General features: G+C 34.9%; 1 protein-coding gene and 1 pseudogene across 1 annotated transcript; one reads left to right on the top strand and one right to left on the bottom strand.

Annotated features, from left to right (window-relative positions):
- Window positions 1–3862: 3862 nt before the first annotated feature.
- Window positions 3863–5062, top strand: mterf2 (mitochondrial transcription termination factor 2). The gene is given in 3 exon segments (XM_059507175.1): window positions 3863–4171; window positions 4173–4871; window positions 4874–5062. Coding segments are annotated over 3 exon segments (1125 nt in total). The 3' UTR covers window positions 4991–5062.
- Window positions 5063–10332: 5270 nt separating this feature from the next.
- LOC132101820 (cryptochrome-1-like) lies at window positions 10333–17007 on the bottom strand (annotated as a pseudogene).
- Between the last annotated feature and the right edge of the window lie 3706 nt (window positions 17008–20713).

A 20713-nucleotide genomic window follows, 5' to 3' on the forward strand; every position in this document is an offset into this window, starting at 1 on the left:
TCTTAAAGTTAACTTTAACAACATAAAACCAACCAAATGAAGTTTAAATTTCAATATGTAATTGTTTACATCTCTGAAACAATATGTTGAACACCAAAGTTGTAGCATTCATAAAAACAGACTAAACCTAGAGTTTGTAAGCCATTAGTGACTACAGGTGGAAAGATATTTTTATTTATTTATTTTTATTGGTTTTCATAGCAATATCTGGCAACACTGCCAGAACTTAAACTGATAGTAATCAAAAGAGCCCACAGACATGTTATTGCTGACAGGATAACACATACGGTAAGGCAAAGGCAAAAAACAAAATTCAAAGATTTTATCTGTCAGAAACGTTATCAATTCTATCAAAACAGTAGCATATAACACTAGCTATCTTAAGAGAACAAGTATGTTACGTCTATGCTATTTCGTATAAAATTTTCACAAAGTCCTGTCAACAACATTCAGTGGTTATTAATGGAAACTATAACAGAAATAGGTCTATATGTATTGTTGAATAATAATAATAAAAACAAAACTGATAAAATTATATAGCCCTAACCTTAAGTAATGGTGCAATATAATATCATTTACCAATGCTCATTCCTCCAAAACAGAGAAAACATCTTTCACAAACATCTACATTTCTGTCTCTTTTAAAGTGTTTAGTGCATATAATGAGTGGGGTTATTATAGCACAATTCCCACCCAGACCACACAAATTTTCAAACCCTGGCTACGGCCATGGTGCCTTCCATTCCCCTAATGTGTTTCTCCTTTTCACAGTCTGGCAGAAATGATGCGTGGTTCCAAAATACAGGGACACATGACACTAAAATTGTACAGTTGCCAAAATGCAGGGGGTGGATCAATTTACCCACTGGCTCAACTTACCCCACTCTCCCCTACTTCCATTGAAGATGAAGGCCGAAGCAGGCTCAGAGAGAGAGAGGGAGCGCCCACTCTAATCAAAACATTTACAATAAAGTTAATTATTACAGAGTGTGCTGTCTTCTCTTTTAACTGAATATTTGTAACAACTGTATTAGTATTAACAAGAACCCACCTTCCTTGTGCCCCTTATTTTGGTTTGGGCTACTGCCCCTGAAAATGTCTGTGTACGGCACTGGATGTCCCGATCAGGTTTTTTTGCCCTCGAGTCCGAGTCCGAGTCCGAGTCATTTGATTTTGAGTATCTGCTGATACCGAGTCACGATCCGATACTTCTATAATACATAAAAAAAGAATAAAGAAAAGTGAAAAAACAGTTCCAGGATGTTCAATAAATTACAATTTGAAATATATTCAAATATAAAACAGCTATTTTAAATAGGCTAGTAAAAAATTTTCAAAATCTTACTGTTTTGCTGTACTTTGGATCAAATAAATGCAGGTTTGGTGAACAGAAGGGACTTCTTTAAAAAAAACATTAACAAGCTTACTGTTAAAAACTTCTGACTGGTAGTATAGGGGACTTTAATTTTTCTCTAATTTCTTTAATTTCTTCATTAATTGGCTTAGAAATCTATAAATGCTGGACAATAACAAATAATAATTAAGGTTAGATTTGTTTATATACTACAAACACTGTTTATCACATAATAAGGCAGAATAGTTTCTATACTGTAATAAATGCTATGTCAATATACTTTATTTATCACCTGCTGGAGATGACTTGAAAAACAATTTATTGTCGTGATCGTATATAAATATCTTCGTGTTTGCATAAGTTTCTGTTTTCCTGTGAGCACCACAGCGATAGCTGGACACTTTTGTCCATATTAGGGATTTCCTGATATCAGCGCGAGAGCGCGCGCTGGTTTCGAGTATGAATGAAACACACACTGGATGAGAGTTTAGCTCCGTGATGTTCTCGTTGTATTCTGGGTCCGAATGAAATATCAGGTCATGCGCAGACTATCCCGTCTCTTTGAGTTTTAATCTATATTTATTCACACCAGCTCTTGAAAACAAAGTGATGTCATGCCGCATGCATTGCTGTTTCTGTGTGGAGTCAAAAGGGTCTAACTCTGTGCCACCGCATAACTAAAGATGTGTTAAAAGTTTATGAGGATATATATATATATATATCCGAGTCCTGATCGGGAGGTAATGTCCGATTCCGATCGAGTCTGAAACCACGCGACCGGCCCCTGATTTCCGATCACGTGATCGGATCTGGACATCCCTATCCCACTGTGTACTACAGTACTATTTACATAGAATAATGGAAGTTCTCTAATCTGAAGTATTCCTACTACTGTATATACATACTGTTATATCATACTGTATGTGTAAGCAGTATTGAGCAGCCTGTAGGCCAACTTCCATTTTCATGGTCAGTCCATGCAGAAGAACAAGGTCAACTAGTGCTTTGTATTTCATCAGGAACAAATGACATTTGACCTCATCCACTTCATTTTTATTTTCCCCTCCTTTTCCTCTTTGTTTCTGACTATCAGGATTCATTTGACAAAATTTTGCATTGTGCTCCTGTGCATATCATCCTGAGATTCTGACCATTCTGTGTCATCAGTCTTGCTATATATATATATATATATATATATATATATATATATTATATACAGATTTACACCTCTAAATAAGTCATAGTCTTCAAATAAATAAAAAAATGCATTGTCTTAAACTGTAAATTGTCAGCCTACGATAGTCTGTGGGGGCTGTCTGAATGCAAAGCTCTTTGTAAGTCGCCAGATTGTAGAGACTTCAAGGGTGGGCTGAGTGAACAGTTTGAGTAGGCAGGCATGATCCAGCATTGTGATTAAGCTCCAACTGTGACTCACTCTCCACTGCTGTTTAAACTAATTGCTCTCTGTGCTGATTGTAAGAACTCACAGTCCCTGATGCCGTTTTAAGCAACTTTTCTGTTTTGAAAACACAGTTCCCAATGACTGCAGCTTAAAATAGTATTATCTGTTAAATAGTTGGCCGTCATTCATATTATATCAGTGACAGTTCTGACTATTTTGTAGTTTAGGTTAGTGGCAAATTCTGTAAATTCTCTAAATGAACAAACTCTATAAATCTAAATGTTTTTTTATATTTACCGGTTTCAGTGTTCCTCTTGTACTGAAGGTGGCGCTGTTGTGCTCAGACCGCATGGGCTTTACAATCAGAGCTGCAGAGGTACTAATCAGGTTTACTTATGAATACGTTTCACAAATATATTATATGAGTAATAAATGCATGCCGCATTTAGACCATGCTGTTTGTTTCTTTACCTCGATGTCATGACTTATGTTTCATAAGAGAGAATGTACTCCCTCATGTTCTGTTGAGATTACATTTTATGTGTTTATATGTAACGTTAAATACTGATGTACTGAAGGAAAAAAAATCTAAATATTATATTTTTCATGGTGGACATTTAACTATTGGGTTATCCTGGCCCCTCAAAGTATCTAATGTGTGTTTGTGTTTTTTATTAATTTTTTTCAATCTCATGATAAATATGTAAAGAAACTAACCTGTTTGTACCTTTTTCTGTGCGTGTACCCAACAGTTGCTCTTGTGTAATTTTGCCTTTTTCTCCAAAACTAATATCTAACAGTTAGTTACCATAAGTAAAAATTCTTTGGTGTTGATGTAAAATAACATGGCTCTTCTGTGGTATTTTCATTTTGTGGATGTTAGCAATTATACAGCTAGATGGTTTCTGCTGACAATTCTTTATTCTATGTTAGTCTACGACAGTTTAGTTTTTGAGTGCACACGCTGTAGTGTTCACTCATATGACTTGATGTGATATCAGCTTTGCATGAGTAAATGAGAATGAGGAAGTGTTTAGTTTACTTTGAGACTTTAAGTAGATTTTCTGATATGTTTCAGGTACGTTACTTGCATGCAATGTGCAAACATGTTGCGATTAGTCACGACATCCCTGTGTCTCTACTGCCAGCGGGCTCAAACAACTCCTTTGTTTCTCACGAGGCACCGCTCCGTGATCATTCAAGAAGAGAACCCGGTTGCCATAAACGCCCTGTATGACTTGTCCATAGACATCAGTAAAGTCGGGAAGCTGAGGGGTTGGGTGTTGCACCAGAGTCCGGTGTACGTGAGCCAGACCGCCGCGCAGCTGAGGAACATGGGGGCTAGTGGGCCAATTATCGCCCATGTTTTGGAACTCCATCCTGGGGCCATCCTCTGCAAACCAGATCAAATGGTGCTCGAAGAAAAAGCTGTGGATGTCAGTATGCGCCAGTCAGAAGGATCTAGTAGGATTCATAGAAAAATACCCCACCTCGTTTTTCACCTTGTTCTCCGATCACGACGACCAGAAAGCCAACATTGTTTATTTACAGATGTTACATCTCAACAAATGCATCATCAGCAAGCTCATGGCCAGCGCCCCTTAGAGCTTCAGCCGACCCATCGAGCAAAACGAGCAGATGATCCAAACCCTGCAGAAGACCTATATGGACTTGGTCGGGAAGCAGGACAATATGAAGATCTGGTTGCAGAAGCTGCTTACACAGAATCCCTACATGCTTCTAAAGCTTCCAGACGCTTTACACGATAACTTGGCGTTCCTACGCAACGTGGGCTTTACCAGAGATGAGCTCTTGCAGCTGCTCTCCAAACTGAAGGGATTTGTTACTGAGCTGAACCCTGAAAGTATGAGACTCACCCTGATCTACTCCCAGGAGACCCTGGGATGCGCAGAAGAAGAGCTCAGGCAGATCGTACTTCAGTGTCCAGCATTGTTATATTATTCTGTGCCTATACTAGCTGATCGCTTCAAAGGCCTCCTTACTGCTGGAGTCAGTATGGAGCAGATTGTGGAGACTCCAACAGTGTTAGAACCGACAACGAAGATAGTTCAGTATCGCATTCATAAACTGTACTCTTTTGGTTATTATGTGTCAATTCAGGTAGCCTGGAAGTCCTCAACGGCACCAAGAAGTACTTTGAGATGAGCTAAAAAGAAGTTAGGCAAGAGAGGCCACTTTCTAACCCAGTAGCTCCCCTTCGAACAGAAGATTAAGCACGGAAGCCTGTTTCCAACATAGAATTAAAATATAAATATAGTAACTGCAACTTTTTAATGTCAATTCTGACTTTATCTCACAATTCTTACTTTTTCTTTCTTTTTTTTCTCGGAGTTGCGAATTTAACAGTTATGACGTCAATTCTCACAATTCAGAGTTTGAATCTCAAAATTTTGAGTTAAAGGGGTGATGAACTGCCCCTGTTTTTATTTTGTACTGTTCTCTGAGGTCCACTTCTTAAGTTATCAAAAACATAATTTAGAAACAATAGGCTATATTCTGTCCTATTTTTGACCCCCTCTTCAGAAAGCTCTGTTCGAATAGGCCTGGTGGATTGTAGACTCCGAGGTAAACACCCAATGTGTGTATTTGTGATATAGTCGCCACAGCATCTTCTAAATTTCAATCATTCTGAAAATCCTACATCGAATTGTGGCTTGTTTGTAAACGAATCCGTTGTAAAAATGAAGCGAACAAAAGACTGAGTTCTTACTGGAATGGTCTGGAAAAATAAAGTTCATCCACTCTTTCCTAATGTTGGGATCAAAAGGAAGGCCATGCAAATACGTTTTTTTCCACAACTTAGAATAGGATGCATAGTCCTGCATGTTCGCCTCTCTCGTAAACATTATGTGAGAATCAGTGGGCGGGGCTAAACAGGCAGTGATGATCATCTTCAGCGGAGGCGGTGCTTATCCACACTATTACATCTAGAGTAGAGCATTCCAAGAGCTGTTGTTTTGGCAGACTAAACATTAGACAAATCAGATTTAAAAACCATTTAGCAATACCACCAATTTGCTTTATTGATAAAAACATAAAACAGTAGTATTGTGAAATATTATTTGTATTTAAAACCTCTTGTTATCTTTCTTTTTTTAAATACTGAAATGGCAAAGATGAATTTTAGCATTTTTCATGACTCCAGTTTTAAGTGTCACATGATCCTTCAGAAATTATTAAAATATGCTGATTTGGTGCTCAAACACACACACACACACACACATGCCTTCAGTTTAAGATGTTTTTAGGGTATCGACAAAGTTTAGAGTTCTGAAACTTATTTTTTTATTATTAATTTTTTAAAAGTACAATAACCTCTTATGTCAAAAGATCAAGGGAATTTTGGTTTCTCAGTTCATGACCATTGACCAATTTAACCTCTTGCAATTCTCTCCTCTCTTGCAATTTTTTTCCTCCAGATTTGGATTTTTCCTCTCAGAATTGCAAGTTTATAACATAATTCTGATTTATTTTATAACACTTATTCTGACTCAATTCTCTCACAATTTTGAGTAAAAAACTGAATTGTATGATTAAAAAGTTACCTTTTACTTTTAAAATTACATTTTTTATTATTATTTCATGGCAGAAACAGGCTTCCATAATTAAAATTGTATGTGCTACATAAAAAGTATATTTACAGTAGTTTATTTGGTCTGTTTTCTGCATGAATTTTTTTATTTTGATCATTAATTTGCTGAAAGGTATAAATTATTGAATGTTTTGTGTCTGTTGTGGAAGGTGATTCTTACCAAATACAACACTGTCAACTCATATTGTTTTCAAAGAAAATGTCTTATGTCATTTATTTCTTTACTACATTGTAAATGTATTTCTTGTCGTTGTAACTGACGTGTTGTGCCAACTAATTTATGTAGCTTTTGAAATTCCTCATCAAAGTCTTTAATAATGAGCAATATAAAATACTTCTCAGAGGTATGCATTATGCAGATAAATATTCAGATCAATGAATGTTTACCCAAGTGTTGCTGTCAGAATCTCATTTGCAAGCATTTCCCAATATTTTGCCCTCCGGACAGCATTTTGAGATAATTTTACGCTTTTAAATGATTAGACTAAAAAATTTCCCTGGTATCTTATAATGAAGTTACATTACATACTGCCTTATGGCATCTGCTGTTTACACACTGGACTTTATGATTTCTTTAAAGTTTTACATTTCTCACAAGCTTCTCATAGCTTCAAAATAATTAATATTTTTGAGCGTGATTAGAGTTGATTATTAAATAAATTTATGCAGCACCTTTTTGGGTAGGTTTTATTAATATTTATTGCTGCTCTGATTTTTCTATATCTCTTAATTCTCGCCTCTGCCTTTCTCTTTGTTCTCCACTCTTTGTCCACTCCTCGTGTATGGCTCCAACCGGATGGCTGCTTTATCCTGCAAATTACATTTTGAGTTATACCTGAACACATAAGGTTATTAAGCGAGGATATAAATAGCTCTTTTTTATTTGAAATGTGACAGTGGGTATTATAAGCAAATTTTACACATTGATTTTATGGGGCATAACTCTGAAAATAGATGACACATGCAATTAAAGTCTATAATTTCCTGCCCTGGTCTTATTAAGGTGGTAAATATTTCATGTCTGAGGTCAAGCGCTCCGCTGTCCTCTGTGCAATCTGCTCTCAGATCTTCTAATCAGAATGTGCTGTATGCAAACATGAGTTGGTTTTTATTGATGTCAATGTGGAAATTTTAAACATTAGACAAATCAGATTTAAAAACCACTTAGAAATACCACCAATTTGCATTATTTGATCAAAACATAAAACAGTAGTATTGTGAAATATTATTTGCATTTAAAACATCTGTTTTCTGTCTTTTTTTTTTTAAATACTGAAATGGGAAAGATGAATTTTAGCATTTTTCATGACTCCAGCTTTAAGTGTCACATGATCCTTCAGATATTATTAAAATATGCTGATTTGGTGCTCAAACACACACACAGACACACACACATAATATTACTATCAATGTTGAAAAAATTTGTGCTGCTTATTATTTTTGTGAAAATCATTTTTTTTTCAGGATTCGCTGATAAATAGAATGTTCAAAATATTTTTTTTGTAACAATGTACGTTTTCACTATCACTTTTATTAATTTAATGCATCCTTAATGCATCACTGACCCCCAAAATCTGAACAATAGTTTATATTACCAGCATAACAATTAACATGGATTTCTTATTTGGTAGGCCTAAATGTCTCCCTTTAGCTTGCGTGTTTTAATGTTATCCAGCATGCTTGGAAAATTTCTTTTTTTTTGGAGGAGGAGGAGGATCTTGTGTGAAATCATGGGTGGGCTAAACTCATGTTCGGAAAGGCCAGTAATATACCTCAAAACACGATTAATGCAGGACTTCCTAGTTGCCGGCTCCATCTAGTGGGGAAAGCCATTCACTATCAAAATGTTCACTGGACATTTACTCAAATGTATAAAAAATTATATCCCAATATACGTGGTCAATAAGTTTCTGCACACTAAACTAACTTTATTATAGCAGTATAGATTTAATTTCACAAATCTGTGAAGTTAAATACACTGCCAACAAAGCATGCATAACAATAACTAATACTAATTGCATTAAGGCACTGAGTTCACACAGCAGTTGGTATATATACACAAACCATATGTGACTCCCACTGTGTCCCATCCCCCTGATCTGCTCTGATCGTGTCACCATGGTGACAGTGAGATGAGTAACAGTAGATCTGGTGAGTGGTCACAACCTGTTGCATTTGTAATTGTGAAAGAAGTGGTGCTCATCACTGTCAGCATGTCACAATGTCTGTGTCCATCTGCTGTTTCAGGTCATGTGTGGTGTGATTTGTTATGTAATAAAAAAAGTTGCCATTAGAAAAATAGTCTTCATATGGTTTATATCAAGAACTAGCTGCTTTGAAATACTTATGATTTGGATGATGATGAAGTTGCCTACCACCAGCTATATACTGTAGCCTTTGAGATAAAGTGTTCTTCTGTACAATATTGTTAGATTGCTGACATAACTATTAAAACCGAATAAATGATGTCAGGTTGTACCAGTGGGCCCTGTTTGAAATGGTTTAATTTTTATGTTCGTTCTATTTATTTATTTGTGCTATTAACACAACGTTTAAGTTTTTTCAAGTTTGTAGGTGTCCAGGTACAGAAAACGAATAATTAAATGTCAAATACAATAATGATAAGACATTTGAACATACATTTTTATTAGCACACACTAAATTGTGTCGCATTGCATGTTTAGATAAAAACAGAATCTGAAAATTAAGTTTTGTCATTACAGGAAAAAATACTCAAATGTATTTAAATAAATATATCTTACAATCAATCTTTGTTCAAATCATACAAACATAATAATAGCTAATCTGATCGTGTAAAACAGATTGCATGTGGTCTGTTAACAGCCAACACTATATGAATAAAATAATAACAATAAAAACAAACAATACTGAAGAACAGGCTTCGAATGATTTCATAATCACTTCAACAGTTCTATCATGTTTTAATCATGATTTATAAAGTTATTACAACATTTAAAAAAGGTGTTGTCTTTCATATAAAAAAATATAACAGCAAATCTGTAAATAAGAAAGAAAAAAAAGTTATTTACAATGGTTTGTAGACTGAATAACTTACAGTATACGCTTATATACATATTAGGCTTTGTTTCCCTGTAAATGACTTGAAACTAATCCACTTAAGAGCCACAGGTCTCAATCATACTTACTCCATTCTAAAAATTCACAAACATAGAGCTTGGATGTAGACATTTTAAATGCTGTAACTGCATACATTATATAATGCCGTACGTCTTAGTTTACAGTTTCCTGGGCCACCACACGTTTGACCTCAATGCTAACTCAAGCTCTACAAGCAGAATGACATCAAGGCAAAGCTAAGAATTGAGGAACAGATATGGCATGCAAAGATATTGTCCTTTGTGCTATGGTTCAGGACAGGTCCAAACAATAGTCTGAGGAGTGTGTGTAAATCCTTGCTTCTGAGACAGTTAGTTACTGTCATGCCTTTGAATCTTCGATGCACTGTCTGAAGCTCTGTCTTCAGTATGTCGTTTCAAAGAACCTGTACCTCTCCCTGAACACAAAAACAGTATGTGAGGTTATACGTTCTATTTTTTATTTTAACATTATTTTTGGAGTGTCATGAAAAACAAATACTACCATTAAAAAGATTGGGTTAATTAATACTTTTATTCAGCAGAGGACACATTATACTGATCAAAAGTTACAGAAAAGACATTTACTGTATAGTGTTACAAAATATTTCTAATTCAAATATGATTATACATGTTAACTTTCTAGAAGTATCTGTCTAGAACATAAGGTAACCCCTTCTTTTTAATGCAAGATCAGATGTGTTTAAACTAGACTGTCAAAGAAGTGTTGTTCAGTCAAATCCAAACATTTTAGGCCACACTGAGACATAAAACTGCTTTGTGGGTCAATACAGCTTGAGTTCAGAATCTGTTAAGAGTCCTCTAAATTGGTTTGGACATAAGATTAGAAAGAAAAACATCTTATTAAAGCAGCCTAAGGCGTGTTTCATAGTTTAGATGTCAGCAGATCACGTGACATTGGAAATGGTGAGAACTCTGGTTGAGAACTTGCTGGTAATAGGTGCACTGGTAAAATCTAAATCTAAATATTTTAACACAAGTATACATGTAATGTGAGTGCTCTCCTGTGTGTTGTCTCCTGAGAAAGGACCTGCTCCAACAACATCTCTATTGTTGGTTGTATTGGATGAAACAGTTGCAAGGAGCCCTGAAAAGCATTATGAGAAAACCCATTAAACCCAAAGATCGTACAGCAAAACACCTGCATCTAATTGAACAAATCAATAAATGATAGAAATAAATAAAAGTTCAACTAGATTTTCAAATGCATTTTTTCTTACCGAGGCCCCGGTAAGCAGGACAGCTGCTGGTAAATCTGCTTCATTCGCTCGATGTTTATCCTGCTGTCCTCGGCATGATTAACCATGGGTTTAGGGTAGTGCACTCCGATTATGCACTTTGCAATCTTCTGAACGTTTTCTGGGGTATTCCAAGGGTCATAGTTAAATTTGGTAGGGAAGCCCCTCAATATCGGCAAATAGTGTCTGTAATAATAATAATGATAAATCAGCTTTCAAAGAGAATAGTCCCAAAACTGAACCAAACTGGTCAATTATAGAAAACCGAATATTAGTGAATGCAAGTAAGGGTCAAGATTGGCACCTTATATAGTCTCCATTAGGGTCAGCATGTCGACCGAAGCCAACCGGACAGTAGCATTGACACTCCAGTCTGCATCCAGCAGCAACTCCTCAAACACCTTCAAAAAACAGAACAAACAGTGTCAATATAGATCCTAATGCAACCACAACAGATCTTTTACTGAAATCCAGTATTGCAGTACCTTCATGCCCTCTTCCCAGCTGATCCACAGGTCTCCACGCATGAGAAAGCAAGCAACAGCATGCCTGGCCAGATGGTGGATCCACCCCTCTTGCCTCAACTGGGTCATTATGGCATCAATCCACAGGAAACCAGTCCGGCCCTCTGCCCACTTTGCCAGAGCTTCGGGGTTCCTGTCCCATGGAATCTTTACCTTTCTGTAGAGATCTGTTTGTTTAAAATAGAAAAGTCTGCAGAAGAGGCAGCCAAACTGGAGGTAAGGGCTCAGGCCTGTGGGGCTGGCCAGCAGGGAATTAGCATTCATTCTGAGACGCTCGAAATTATCCACCCAAGCCTGAAAAAAAGTTTTTTATGTTGTTGAAAGAAGTCTCTTATGCCCACCAAGGCTGCATTTATTCAATAAAAAATAGAGTAAAAACAGTAACTTTCTTACAATTTAAAAGAACCCCTTTCTAATATATATTTTAAAATGTCATTTATTTTTGAGATGGCAAAGCAGAATTTTTAGCAACCATTACTCCAGTCTTCAGTGTCACATGATCCTTCAGAATTCATTGTTAAATGGCGATTTCTTATTATTATCAAATGTTAAAAACCATGATAGAATATCTATATATATATATTCTATATATATTCTATTTAAATCTTTGATGAATAGAAAGAACATCATTTATTTGAAAAAGACTTTTATTTGTAACATTATAAATATGTCACTTTATTTGTTAGTTTTATTGTTGTTGTTTTCAAATATGTCTTGTTTTTATTCTTCGTTATTTTTTTCGTTTTAGTTTATGTTACTTTAGTACATCAAATTAAACTAAGTAAAAATAAGGAATGTTGTTTTGGAAAGTAGCTGATATAATAAATAAATATTTTATTTCAGTTAACATTTATTTTAATTTCAAGAAATGTTATGATTTTAGTTTTAGCTAACTATAATTAACCCTGATCAGTACGCAATGATTATTATCCTAAATATGGTGTAATACAATGCAAAAAAAGCACAATTGTAAAACAGTGTAATAAAGTAGATGTTTACCTTCCTTTCCAGGTGTCTCTCTAGTTGAGTCAGAGCTCTCCAAAGTCTCTCCACCAGGCCATACAGCTGAGGACAAAACCTGAAGACACAAATCCTCATTCACAATCTCAATTACAACAGACCCACGCACACATACACAAAGAGAGGTGTCTCACCAAGCTCTTCCAGAGAGGGAACACCAAACTTGCCATCGTGGTCATCGACTTCAGCTGTGTTAGTCTCCGCTGATATTTCCACAGCATCCATTCTACTGATGAGCATCTGAAATCGTTTATAGGTGAGAGGAGAAGACTGTCCTCTATTTAACTCCATGATCCTAGAGACAGAGACATTTTTATAATTATAATATGTACACATTATTATGGCATTTTAGGGTCGTCATGATACCAAAAAGTAAAGCCAATAACAAGAACTTACTTGATTGTCAATACAGCAAATGGTAATATACTTTTGAACATAATACTTTTAAAATTGAAACAAAGTATCAAACAGCCTCATCACATATTCATGTAAACCTTTAGAAATTGAATATAAAATTAAAATTGAATATATTCTACAATTTACAGTTTTATTAATAACAATGATTTAAGCAATTGTTTTAATATTTTATGCAATTAGAATTTATCATAAGAAATTGTATTGTTTTCATATTTGTATACTTCATTATATTACAAAAAGCAAAATGAAAAAATATAAAGAAATATTTAAATGCAATAAATGATCATATTATTCATAAATACAGAATTTGAACAAGAATAACAATTCATTTATTTATCTATTTTTGTATTAAACTTTATATACAATATTAAATCACCATAGTTAATTACAAAATAGAAAGTAAACTGTTATATTATAAATTAAATTCTATTATAAACTGTATTCATATATTTTAATTTTGTTTTTCGTTTTATATTTTAGGTTCGGTTTAGTACTTTTTTGTAAAAGAATTAATATCACAAAATGTATATCATACAATCACAACATTTTTTGAGTATTACAATATGTATTATTTTAAATGCCATTTCTTTTTCATATTCATACGACTCTCTATCTGTCTGATCTCAGTATCTGTCTCCATAACATTCTCAGCAAAGAGTTAACTATCAGGCATGATGGGCAACAGCTTCCTACAGGACTGCTGGCAGCTACATGGGAGTCATATGGGCATATGGCAATGATTACAGATACACTCACTTGTCCAGATCATAAAGTGTGTGGGAGATCCTGACAAAGACTTCCACCCCTGCCTCAGTGGCCAGCTTCTTAATGCCTGCATCACGATCTTTCCCGAAGGGCTCGGAGTTGTACTCATATGACAGTCGAGAGATTTTCCACTCCTAGGGAGAAAAAAATAAAAATAAAAAGAGATGGAGAGTCAAATAAGGGGCAAACACAGAACAGCATGTACTGTCAGAGAGTTTACACAAAACTGTTGAGCACGGTTTTGTTCATTAACCTTGAAACGTCTTGGAAAGACATCCGTGGGTTGTCCCATGATGACAAAGAGGCGGAAGTTAAGTTTGCGAAGGCTGGTGTCCAAGTCCTCAAGACACTGCAGCAAAAACCTATAATTCAAAGAATAATTAATCAAATTTTAATAAATTATCTACAGTAAGTAGTTTAGATAGACATAGTTGTTCATTTTAATCTCTTGCAGGAAATGGAGAGATTTTTGTGACTTGTCCAGCAGAGGGCACTAACAGACAAATGGTATGGAAAAACACATTGGTTGTACTCTGCACTACATGGGCTGGAACACTAGTTTACTGTCAGGGACTGCATACTATTTCTTAAAAAAAAAAAAAATTGAAAACATATTATATTCTAAGAAATGTTTGTGGTAGCCACTGATTTCGATAGTACAGAAAAAAATAAATATATTAATTAATACAAAATACTGTACAATTCGATGGCTAACGGCAACGATTTGGTCTCCAGCATTCTTCATGATATAATCTTTTTGTGAAGAATGAAACTCAAACTCATTGTCCACAACAACATTCAAAGGCATCAAATCCAAATTTTTTTTTTGAAACTTTATTTAATCTATGGGAACTCCTGAATCATGTACATAAAAGAAAAGTACACATTTGAGCTTGTTAGAAAAACATTAAGCAGCCATTTTCAACATTGATAACAATAAAAATTGTTAAATAAGCAGATAAACAGCATACTAGAATGATTTCTGAAGGATCGTGAGACTGCATGACTGGAGTAATGAGTGCTGGAAATTAGGCTTTGCTATCCTGGAAGAAATTCCATAAAAAAATGTGCAATTATATATACAGTATACACAAAAAGTTTCAACAAATATTAAGGAGCAAAACTGTTTTAATTTTTCATGACACTGAAGACAGAAGTAATAGCTGTTGAATATTCACAAAAATAAATCACATTTAAAAATATAATCAAATAGAAACGTTATTTTAAGTTAAAATACGATTTTACAGTATTACTATGTTTACTGTATTATGGTGTAGGCTGCATTTTATGATGAATTATTTATAGTTTCAGATTAAATAGTTACATATTTATCATTTAAGATAAAATTGTGCTTCTGCATAGAAACAATCAGTATTTTTTGGCATATTAGTCATTTCAGATTCAGTTTCTGAGCTGACTTTCACTGTAAAGACAGCAGCACAGTACAAATGACTACAACTTCCTGTCGAGCTGTACTGTACAAATAGGCTGTGTATGTGTATGCAAAATTAAACATTACCAAGACATCAGTCGAGGTGTCTTTGACACAAAGACCTAATTGCAGGTCAATTCAGGGGACAAATTATACTTGATGTGACCTCTCAAAACAAGCCTTTGAGTGGGTTGTAATTTCAGCTACAGTTTAGCAACCATTAAGAGGAAAGGTTGGTATACCGTAGGCGAGAGGCTGTTTGAAGGAGGTGGAAAAGTAGGCCAGTGCCGAAAGGGGGAATGAGGTAATAGAATTTACTAACACACTGACCTACTTCCTTACATCCTGCACTGACGACGGGGAGAGGAGAGGTGGACGAGCTGTACGTTACATCACAACTCTGCTATGAGGGTGACCGTTCAAGCATCTCACAAGGATATCCCACCAGCACTAACAGCAGGCAAAAAGAATGGCAGTTACTTTGTATTTACTCTTTTGGTATTGTGTACAGGTCCTTACAAAATGGTAAAACAATCACAAATTAAACTTAATTAATTGGTCTTTAAGATATCTACATAAGAAAAGGCTCCTCATAAATATACAAACTGGCAATGTAAAGCTTTTTTCTTACTATAAACACAAACTTTCTCATTACACAGCACAGCACAGCTTACAGAAACTCTGCTACATACTAAGCTATTTATATTCAAACTGTAAACCATTCAGATCTTCAGCTTTTAAGGCACATAAGTGTGTGTTTGCTAATGAAATTAAAAACAGATACTATTGTCTAGTCACTTTGTCTGTGTGTAGAGAGAGAGACTAGTGTTCAAGCAATATTAGTATTGATTTGTAGAGTATGAATGTAATAGTTACTAGTGAAATTGCTAGGGCTACCCGAATACACGATAGAAATATTGGCCCCAGGCCCCACTTTACACTTATGCTACTGAATTTTATGTGGGTCTATGGTTATTTACTTCACTAGTATGTATTCCAGTTCTTGCTGGTACATTTTCGGTTACACAAAAACTATACTAGCAAATTTTGTCACTAACTATTCCAATTTTGCTAGTGCTCAGTCTAATATCTTTTGTACTAGACAATACTAGTACCCAAAGACTACTTACTAGTAATACTGGAAAAGGTACCAACAACAACTGGAATACATACTAGTCTGAACAGTTATTATCTAAACCATATTGACAGAATTTAAATGCTAAAATATTACTAATTTAAACGTATCTGTTAAATTAAACACTAGTTATTTACTAACTATCCCTAAATGACTAGTAGCAAATGAGAAGTGTCTAATTCAATACATTCTTGCACTTAAATTACTAGTAACGTGGAATATATTAGTTTAGTTACTACTGGATTACTTAAAATTAATGTCAAATAAGCACTATGAATAGCTACTATTGAAAGTGAAAATATACTAGTTACTATTGAAATACTTATTATTATTAACAGATAGGTAGAGTGTTATAGGATCTGTCTGCTTCCCTCACACGTGCTCGGATCCAAAGGTAACTCCTCCATCTGCTGATTCCCACGTTGGACGACCGTGCAAACCAGGGGTCCAGTATAAACGCATCTCAGAGTATCGGCTCCTATTATAGAGTCCCGCAGAGATGGGTTATCGTTCCTATCGTTACCCTTCCTGAACCAGTGGATCGTATGACCACCATTATTCCTAAGATCACGAATGCTCCAGCAACTCCCAAACTTGGCACACCCGGACCTCTCAATTCAGGTAACTTATAAAGTCTGATCTGGTTAAGTATTCTTCAGCCTTGCTCAAGAAAAACTTTTTAATTTACTTATACTTATACTTATTAACAGTGTTTAGACCGTACACCTCGACAAAAACACGCACCACCAAGAGTAAAACATGCACAAGAAAACCTCAACATTGACTCGTGAAGATAGAAAGAAAATAACAATCAATCTCTATCCGCATGACAGTACAAGCGTCAATGTCAAATAATCAGAGACAGTTGTTTTAATTCACCCCGGGAACCGACAGCCAACAGTCGACTCCACGCAAACTGGCACCTACGCAGCCGATTGGTCAGATCCGCACGGCAGACGTAATAGACCATCACGTTTCTGCGGCGTGCTCGCGCTGACCATGGCGCTGACCCGCACTTTTAGCACTGATAACGTCACAGATGAGGTAGATTGCGTGAAGTTAATGGCATGTTCTCCATTATTTTTCACCATGAAGTGTGAAGGTTACTTAAATAATAGCGCATTTAGATAAATACATAGAAAAAACTTTTTTTTGTGCCCATGTTACTGCTCGACTCTTAAATTGGGGCAGTAAATTTTGAGTCAAAAGTCCAATAACACATATCTGTTTTTGTTTTCCCATCCAAACTAAAATTACAATATTATTATTTTATATAGTTTTTGGGTAAAATAAATGAAACCATACTGGCATACATTGAGGTAACTATGTAATAAAGGCAGGAATGTGTTGTATGTAGAGAGTGGCAGTCAAAAACACCAGGGTGGTCACATGTTATACAAGTTTATGAAGCCTTGGTTTATTAATTTCAGTGCTTATTGGCCAAAATAATATTTTTCCATTATTGGTAATTTAATTTTAGATATTCTTTTGTTTCTTTTAAATAATTATGTTACTAATAGTTTGTTATAAGGGCAGTTTGCCCATAGAATTTATATGATATGTTAAACTATTGGAGCGTGTTACTGTATCATAAAAGATTGACATTATTCATCTTTTTTTTCTGGGAACAAGCAAAAAGCTGTTGATATTCAAAACACCCAAATAAGGGTCATGTGCAGGATATAAAAAATAACATAATAAAGAAAAATTGTACACACATATAAATAATGTACACACATCAAAATTACAGCTCCAAAAAAAATTATTTATCAAACAGTACAATGTTTGACCAGTCAGGTCTTAATGAGGTACAACTGCTGGTCTTTTTTTCCTAGGCATTGGAAACGGAAAATTTTGATCGCTTTGATTAATCCGTGTAGTATAACATATATTTTCACGTTTAAGTCTGATATTACATTTCTTAACATCCATATTGATAGTTTATTTGGTGCAAATCTTGTATGTGGAGACAATTAATAGTCTTAACTGATGAAATATCAGTATACTGATTATTATGTTGAGAAAACATTGCAAATCACAAAGGGAAGTACTACATTGATCCAAGAAATAATTGCTTTATTGATTAGGTCTGTGCTTTCCTTTAGATACAGAGAACATTAACATACTATAAAGTAAATGAGGCGATTTATCATTTAAAGATTAAGCCTCCTTGCTTCTGCATTACTGCTGATTTAAAATCAGGCATGGTCATTTAGTTGTTAATCATGGTAATAACTCTGGACAGATCTAAAAGTCACCCGACCTGATATAACCTATATCTTTCATCCTTATGAAATGATTGACAGATTTCAGGTCATTCATCTGTAATTACGCTCACTGATGTCTCATTTCTATGAAGGTAAATCAGTAGCAAAACTCGAGAGGTTGAAGATCTGATTGTGAGAACTTGTCATATTAATATTTGTATTTGTAAGTTAAAATTTACACTCACAGCTCTGATGTGAAAAGCTGAATCTTTCAATTTGCACCCACAGACAATGATCAAAACACCTGTGTTTTGAATTGGAAGTTGTAGATTAATAGTTACAAATGTGTAGAATGACATTCACACAAAGAAAATGACATACACACATGTTTACGACATATTTACTTTTGCACTTTACTTCAGTTTTGCTGCACAACGTCAAGTCGGCATTTACAACCTCTCAGATCTGGAAGTACAAGTTCAAATCCTAGCGCTCTGACTTTTGCTACTCTTTTTGCGGTATTCTGTTGCAAAACTCACTTGTGCACTTGTATATGCAGATGTGAGAGAGCAGAGCTGGGGGCGGGGCTTTGGTGCGAATGAAGACATTTTATTGGTCGATGCCCGACCAATGAATAACGCCAGCTGTTTTCACTGAATATCCTTAGCTTTGACAGGATTTTAAGACACTGCATTCATTTCGCCATTCAGGTATTATCTAGTAGACAAATAATGCAACATATTTTATATGTATATCCCACGCATATCACTCTACCAGAGTTGCAATATAATGCTGTTTTTATTATTTTTATGTTTTGTAAAAATAATTTCAACTTCTTCATTGGGTTAAATTCCTAATTTGCTTGTCAGTAATGAACCTTTTTAAATGCAACATTATTATTATTATTTTTTTTTATAAAAATCGAGTGTTTAATAATGTCTAAATGTACATTAAACAGCAAAACCTAAAAATAAGCACTTATGACCAGAAATACTGTTTTGAACAACTAGTAGAGCTAAATACATGTATTTATTAAACATCAACAAGGCCATCTAGTGTTTAAGCAATGGAATTGCATATGAATATTATCTTTCTGGCCACCAAATGCCTCTAATTTAAAGCGTGCCTCTTTGCACTGGAATTTAAACCTAAATACTACAGTTATTGTAGTATAAATAATAACCATATTAGAAAATGTTATATTTCAAATGGTCATTCATGGACCATAATTATTGCGCATATTATTTAGTACCATGATCTCTTCAAATTAAAAAAGTTACACTTACTTGTTTAGTCACATTTTAAATGCCAAGGAGGAGTATGAAAACATAATGCTGTTCCATTTTCCAGTATAAAATGCTATTGTAACGCATAGTCATTAGTCAACGTAGTTATCCATGCATAATCAATGCACTTTATGTGTTACAAATTACTAGAAATCACTGCAAGTATAATGAAACTGCTGTCTGTCCCAAATAATACATTTCAAACATATTGACAAAATGTTTAGTTTAGTACTATTGATAGCTCGATGAACCACGTGACCGCGTGGCGGTGAGATCAAAGCATGTTCTGGTACAGCGAGTTTACTCTGTAATATGCAGTGGGATATACATATAAAATATGTTGCATTATTTGTCTACTAGATAATACCTGAATGGCAAAATGAATGCAGTGTCTTAAAATCCTGTCAAAGCTAAGGATATTCAGTGAAAACAGTTGGCGTTGTTCATTGGTCGGGCATCGACCAATAAAATGTCTTCATTCGCACCAAAGCCCCGCCCCCAGCTCTGCTCTCTCACATCTGCATATACAAGTGCACAAGTGAGTTTTGCAACAGAATACTGCAAAAAGAGTAGCAAAAGTCAGAGCGCTAGGATTTGAACTTGTACTTCCAGATCTGAAGTAAAGTGCAAAAGTAAATATGTCGTAAACATGTGTGTATGTCATTTTCTTTGTGTGAATGTCATTCTACACATTTGTGACTATTAATCTACAACTTCCAATTCAAAACACGGGTGTTTTGATCATTGTCTGTGGGTGCAAATTGAAAGATTCAGCTTTTCACATCAGAGCTGTGAGTGTAAATTTTAACTTACAAATACAAATATTAATATGACAAGTTCTCACAATCAGATCTTCAACCTCTCGAGTTTTGCTACTGATTTACCTTCATACATTTCTGACTATTATTATTGTAGTTTGAGTGAATAAGATATGATGATTGTTTTGGTTGAACACTAGATGGCAGTCTACCACAACAAAATGCTAAATTCAAGTTTATCTCAAATAGTTTGTTAATCTGATTCTTGTTAATAGAATAATTATGAGAGATAATTATCATATTTAAAATAGAATTGTAACAAAGCTCTGAGGTTCAGGGTGTTTCATTAAGAAAAAACAAGTCACTCTTGGCAGAAACTACTTTGAAACTGTATAGCCACAGGTTTTTGGAGGAGTATTATCCAA

The sequence above is a fragment of the Carassius carassius genome, chromosome 23 (assembly GCF_963082965.1).
Source record: "Carassius carassius chromosome 23, fCarCar2.1, whole genome shotgun sequence".
Lineage (NCBI taxonomy): Eukaryota > Metazoa > Chordata > Actinopteri > Cypriniformes > Cyprinidae > Carassius > Carassius carassius.